Genomic DNA, 6,927 nt, shown 5'->3' on the forward strand with positions numbered 1-6,927 from the left:
CACGTGAACATTCCTCCTTTCAAACACTCATTATAGGGGCAACCAAAGTGCTGAAATTTTTGATAAATCGTCTATAGAAGGACACCACTCCATGGAAGCTCCTTATATCCGAAATCGACCTAGGAATTAGCCAACTTATTGCCTCGATCTTCCTTGGGTCAGCATGAATACTAGCACTAGTTACTATGCAACCTAGATAGCAAACACTTTTAGTATAAAAGATGCTCTTCTTGAGTTGTGCATATAGCTTCTCTCTCCTTAAGATTTCAAAACCCTTCTCCTAATGCATTCCATGTTAAGCTTCCTCTTTGCATAGATTAGTATATTGTCAAAGTAGACAACAACAAACTTTCCAATGAATGGTCTGAACACATGAGTCATAAGCCTCATGAATATGCTCGGAGCATTTGACAAACCAAAAGGTATTACCAATCGTTCATACAAGCCTTGGCTAGTCTTGAAGGCAGTTCATCACCTTCTCTCATACGAATCTGGTGGTACCCACTCTTCAAATCAAGACCTTAGAACCATGTAATTGGTCGAATAGATCATCTGACCTTGGGATTGGGAAGCGATATTTGATAGTGGTCTTGTTGATTGCTCGACTGTCAAGACATATCCGCCAAGTGTCATTTTTCTTAGGTACAAGCAAAGCAGGTATGGCACAGGGACTAAGGCTCTCCCTTATTTTCCCTCTCCAATAATTCTTCGACTTGCCTTTGGAGTTCAACTTGTAGTGTTGGATTCATCCTATAAGCGGCTTTGCTTGGCCACGATGCTCCTGGTATAAGGTCAATATGATGCTGAATATCGCGCATGGGTGGAAGTTCTAACGGAACATCTGATAACACAAAGGTTGGGAGATCCCAGAACTTGAAGAAAATAAGTTGATGAAACCACTAAGAATAAGGTCAATATGATGCTGAATATCGCGCAAAGTGAAGCATATCCCTTAAACTTGATGGCAGCGATCTTAACCTTTTGTACCTCAGAATAATTCCTGAACTCTAAAATTTGTTCTACGGCCAATATAACCACTAAAAATCAGGAATATCAACCTTCACATAAGCCTTTTTCCCCCTAGTATGGTTCTTCCTTTCGCCTTGGGCGATCAGAGTCATCTCCATCAGCCACATGAAAGGGATTAATATCAGAGTCCCCTTCATCTTCTTCCTTAGGCCTTCTACGCCGTTATTGACTTTCGTAGTGTTGTAGTTGCCTCTGTAGCTGTTTTAGTGTCCTTCTCATCTCTTCCATCTCCATGTCATGATCGGCTGCTCTTCCTTCACATTCTTGAACCCAACGACCTTTTCTTGCTTGCATATTAGGTTCACCATCTGCTGCTCTGATACCAAATTGACGCGATTCTTCCAGTTTACAAAGAACCAACCGACCAAGATCAAGCTCTTGAAAAGCAAACGTGATTTGTGGGCCGGTTTCAAGAAACAACGTATCTCAAGCTTTAGGACTCGGAATCTGACGATTCAAAAACGAGATGAATTTTGACAATCTGAACTATAAGAAAGACTATTTACTCGTTCAAAACAAGTAAACATTGATGATGTACCGGTTCAAGGAAAGTTATGATCCTATGATAACCAAACAAAACGAATTTAGATCAAGAAACGTGTTCTTGAACGACTAAGCAATTGAAAACAAGATAAAGACTATCACCACATTGCTTGTAACCAAAAATAAGGATAAAGAAGACCAAATAGAGAAAAACACTCTATTGCAAATTAGGAACAGAAACTAGAATCCTTTATCTGCCTAGAGTTTCTTCTTTGATGACTAGAATTCCTATTCTAAAAAGGAAATAACATTACTAGACAAGGAAAGTAAAATCCCTATTCTATAAGGAACAGAACTAAAATCTACTAAAAGTAAAATCCTTATTCTAAAAGGAATAAACTAAATCCTATTTTTTAAGAAGGAAAGGGTCCTGGCTTCTTGAGATCAATCTTGGGCCTTTTGAGCTTGAAAACACGACCACGCACCTATTCGTGGGCATATAAGAACTTGTTTTTCGCAAGCTAAACAACAAAAAGCAAATATAGTTTCTTGCTTTACATCATTCTCCCCTCATTGAAAAGGACTCGTCCTCGAGTCTAAAGGCTCAATAAATGGCGCAAGGTCAGACAACACTAAATATCGTGAAACCCCATAATGGTCCGATAGATCTAATCTGTAAGCATTGTCACCGAACTTTTGTACAACTCGAGATGGACCATCTTTTGGTTAAGAAATCTTTCTTTACATTCAAGAAGTGTGTTTTTCTCTTCTTATCAACTTGTTTGATATATTCCTTTATTTGTCTCTTAATCTCTTTTACTATTTTCTCGTGCAACTTTTTTAATTGCTTAACCCTCACATCAGCATCTCCACTAAAAATAATGGGTTTTAAGAAGAGGAGACAAGTCTAATGGACCAAGAGGGTTCTTACGATAAACCACTTCAAAGGGACTTGTAATAAGATGAGCTATACTTCAACCCCGTACCAAGCTTAGCCCATAAAGTACGCCAAAATGACTGAGAAACTTAGTGTCACAATCAGATAAAAGAGCAAAGCAGCCACATGAGTTCTATCGCTTGTCTTGTTACATGGGATAAAGTGTGCCATCTAAGAGAATCTGTCAACATCAACGAAGATAACGTCCTTACCTCCTTTGAGATCTTGGAAATCCAAGGTACTATAGATAATCCCTTATTGCTCCCATGCATTTTTGCTTTCCTACATGTTTGACAACGCTCAATAAGCCTGGACACATCTTTGTTCAATTTAGACCAGAAGTTCTCTTTAATCATCTTCAATGTTTTAGAAATAGCCAAAATGACCAGCTAATTCACCCTCATGTGCTTCCCTCATAATGAACTCCCATAAAGGGCATACATAGCCGATTTCCATAGTAAAGAAACCCATCTCGAATTACAAACATTCTTTGTGGACCCTCCAAGCATCTCTTCGAAACATCTCCAAAGTCCGGATCAGCTTCATACATCAACTTGATATGGTCGAATCCATACATTAGTTTGCATCATAGGAAGAAAGCACGGTCTTCTACCAACAGCCACATGATTGAGGTTTCCATTTTTGTGCTTGATTACGAACTAAAAATTCTAAAGAAACTCTCCCCATTTCCATGCCTTGCGTTGAGCTTTTGTTGGTGACTAAGATACTTTTGTGCCTCGTGATCAGAATATAGCCACAATATCTCTTGGTAATAAATAATGACTCCAAAGTTGCAACACGCGAACAGTAGCATAGAACTCTTTTTCATAGGTGGAGTACTTCAATAAGCCACGGGTTTACCTTCCTGGCTAATAACTCCTCCAACACCAACACCCGAAGCATCACATTCTACTTCAAATAAAACATCAAATTTAGGTAACTGAAGGATAGGAGCTTGTGTCATCTTCTTTTTTATCAATTCAAAACTCTGTTGAGCTTCTTCATTCCACTAGAACATGTCTCCTTTTATTCAATTACAGGGCCAAAGTGCTGAAATTTTTGATAAATCATCGATAGAAGGACACCATTCCATGAAAGCTCCTTATATCCAAAATTGACCTAGGAATTGGCCAACTTATGATTGCCTCGATCTTGCTTGGGTCAGCTTGAATATCAGCACTAGTTACTATGTAACCAAGAAAGCAAACAAGTTTAAAATATGCTCTTCTTAAGTTGTGCATAGCTTCTCTCTCCTTAAGGTTTCGAAAACCTTCTCCAAATGCATTCTATGTTCAGCTTCCTCTTTGTTATATATTAGGATATCGTCAATGTAGATAACAACAAACTTCCCAATGAATGGTCTAAAACTCATGAGTCACAAGCCTCATGAATGTGCTCGGAGCATTTGAAAAACCAAAAGGCTAATAACCATTCATACAATCCATGGCTAGGCTTGAAGGCAGTCCTCCATTCAACCTTCTCTAATACGAAACTGGTGGTACCCACTCTTCAAATCTATTTTTGAAAAGACCTTAGAACCAAGTAATTGGTCAAATAGATCATCTAACCTGGGGATTGGGAAGCGATATTTGATAGTTATCTTGTTGATTGCTCGACTGTCAACACACATCCTCCACGTGCCATTTTTCTCAGGAACAAGCAAAGTAGGTACGGCACAGGGACTAAGGCTCTCCCTTATAAAACTCCTCTCCAATTTTTCGACTTACCTTTGGAGTTCAGCTTGTAGTGTAGGATTGATCCTATAAGCGGCTTTGTTTGGCCACGATGCTCCTTGAATAAGGTAAATTAGATGTTGAATATCGCGCATGGGTGGAAGTTCTAATGGTTCAGAGATATCAAACAATGGCTCTCCTTTATTGATGTGCCCAATAATTTGGGACCTGGTTATTTGCGCATCAGACACTGTCTTTGCCTTCTTTGAAAGTTCTTTAGGGTGCAATGGCATCAAAACGCACATTTGATCTTTATTCATCCTACAAGCGGCTTTGTTTGGCCATGATGCTCCTGGTATAAGGTCGATTTGATGTTGAATATCGCGCATGGGTGGAAGTTCTAATGGTTCAGAATCACATCATCAAACTTAGCAAGTAACTTCTTGGCTCGTGCTAACTCATGCTCCCCTTATCTTGTGAGTCTTCCATGGCTCCTGTTATGTACAATGGCTGATGTACCCAATAATTTGTGATCTGGTCATTAGCGTGTCAGACACGGTCTTTTTCTTCTTTGAAAGTTCTTTAAGGTGCAAAGGCGTCAAAACGACTTACGTCCATCAATTATGAATGAATAGGTGTTACCATATCCATCATGAATAACACGCTTATCATATTGCCCTGGTCTTCCAAGTACTAAATGACAAGCATCCATCTTTGCCACATCACACCAAATTTGGTCTTTATAGATTTACCAATAGAAAAAGAGACCAAGCATCTTTCAATGACTTTCAACACCATTTTGCAATCACCCAACTTTCCAAACCTTATTTAGTCAGCATCTCTTCCGAAACAGCATTAATGCAACTTCTGCCATGTGATGCCTCATGTGGGAGTTGCAATGATTCATCATCTTCATGTTCAACATGTAAGATCCTCTGAATAACGAGCATATCACCTTCATCAGGTTCTGCATGGGCATCCTCATCTTCCTCATTAACTTCCTCAATTAGCGGGTTTCTTCATGATTGGAATCATCTTCTTCATCAACCAATATTGTGCCTTGCGGTTTGGACAATCAGCTTGCACACGCCCAAAACCTTGGCACTTTGAAGAAGAATTACGCAATAATTTGCTTTGGCATTTGCACCACTACAACTACTAGTACACCCTTGGTTGGGGTATTTCTTCTTGGAATATAATTTCTTTGGCTCCTTTTTTTGTTGTTCGATGTTGATCGCAAGCTTTCGTACATCATTGAATGCCATTATTTGTCTCTCAATATACTACTTTATCATTCGACTTTTGCACACATCTTTTGTTAAATTTAGACTAGAAGAAGTTCTCTTGAATCATCTTCAATGTTATAGAAATAGCCAAAATGATCAGCTAATCCACCCTCTTGTTCTTCCCTCATAATGAACTCCCTTAAAGAGCTTTGTTGTATGCATAGCCGCTTTCCATAGTAAAGAAACCCATCTTGAGTTACAAACATTCTTTGTGGACCCTCCTAGCATCTCTTCCAAACATCTCCAAAGTCTGGATCAGCTTCATACATAAACTTGATATGGTCGAATCCGTACATTAGTTTGCATCATAGGAAGAAAGCACGGTCTTCTACTAAAGCATCAGCCACATGATTGAGGTTTCCATTTTTGTGCTTGATTACGAACTGAAAATTCTGAAGAAACTCTCCCTATTTCCATGCCTTGCGTTGAGCTTTTGTTGGTGACTAAGATACTTTTGTGCCTCATGATCAGAATATACCACAAACTCTCTTGGTAATAAATTATGACTCTAAAGTTGCAACACGCGAACAGTAGCATAGAACTCTTTTTCATAGGTGGAGTACTTCAAATTAGATCCACTTAGCTTCTCGCTAAAATAAGCCACGGGTTCCTGGATAATAACTCCTCCAACACCAACACCCGAAGCATCACGTTCTACTTCAAATAAAACATCAAAGTTAGGTAACTGAAGGATAGGAGCTTGTGTCATCTTCTTTTTTATCAATTCAAAACTCTTTTGAGCTTCTTCATTCCACTTGAGCATGCCTCCTTTCAAACATTCAATTATAGGGCCAAAGTGCTGAAATTTTTGATAAATCGTCGATAGAAGGACACCATTCCATGAAAGCTCCTTATATCCAAAATTGACCTAGGAATTGGCCAACTTATAATTGCCTCGATCTTGCTTGGGTCAGCTTGAATACCAGCACTAGTTACTATGTAAGCAAGAAAGCAAACACTTTTAGTTTAAAATATGCTCTTCTTGAGTTGTGCATATAGCTTCTCTCTCCTTAAGGTTTCGAAAACCTTCTCCAAATGCATTCTATGTTCAGCTTCCTCTTTGTTATAGATTAGGATATCGTCAATGTAGATAACAACAAACTTCCCAATGAATGGTCTAAAACTCATGAGTCACATGCCTCATGAATGTGCTCGGAGCATTTGAAAAACCAAAAGGCTAATAACCATTCATACAATCCATGGCTAGCCTTGAAGGCAGTCCTCCATTCAACCTTCTCTAATACGAAACTGGTGGTACCCACTCTTCAAATCTATTTTTGAAAAGACCTTAGAACCAAGTAATTTGTCAAATAGATCATCTAACCTGGGGATTGGGAAGCGATATTTGATAGTGATCTTGTTGATTGCTCGACTGTCAACACACATCCTCCAGGTGCCATTTTTCTCAGGTACGGCACAGGGACTAAGGCTCTTCCTTATAAAAGTCCTCTCCAATTTTTCGACTTACCTTTGGAGTTCAGCTTGTAGTGTAGGATAGATCCTATAAGCGGCTTTGTTT

The 6,927-nt window shown here is 39.0% G+C and overlaps 1 protein-coding gene across 1 annotated transcript; it reads right to left on the reverse strand.

Moving 5' to 3' along the window:
• Window positions 1-671: 671 nt before the first annotated feature.
• Window positions 672-4,834, reverse strand: LOC109217055. The gene is made up of 4 exons (XM_019381287.1): window positions 4,735-4,834; window positions 4,177-4,522; window positions 1,200-1,345; window positions 672-841 (listed from the first exon to the last, which is right to left on the reverse strand). Exons 1-4 carry the CDS (start codon window positions 4,832-4,834, stop codon window positions 672-674), a joined length of 762 nt encoding a protein of 253 aa, XP_019236832.1.
• Between the last annotated feature and the right edge of the window lie 2,093 nt (window positions 4,835-6,927).

Source organism: Nicotiana attenuata, unplaced genomic scaffold, assembly GCF_001879085.1.
Source record: "Nicotiana attenuata strain UT unplaced genomic scaffold, NIATTr2, whole genome shotgun sequence".
In the NCBI taxonomy this organism is placed as follows: domain Eukaryota; kingdom Viridiplantae; phylum Streptophyta; class Magnoliopsida; order Solanales; family Solanaceae; genus Nicotiana; species Nicotiana attenuata.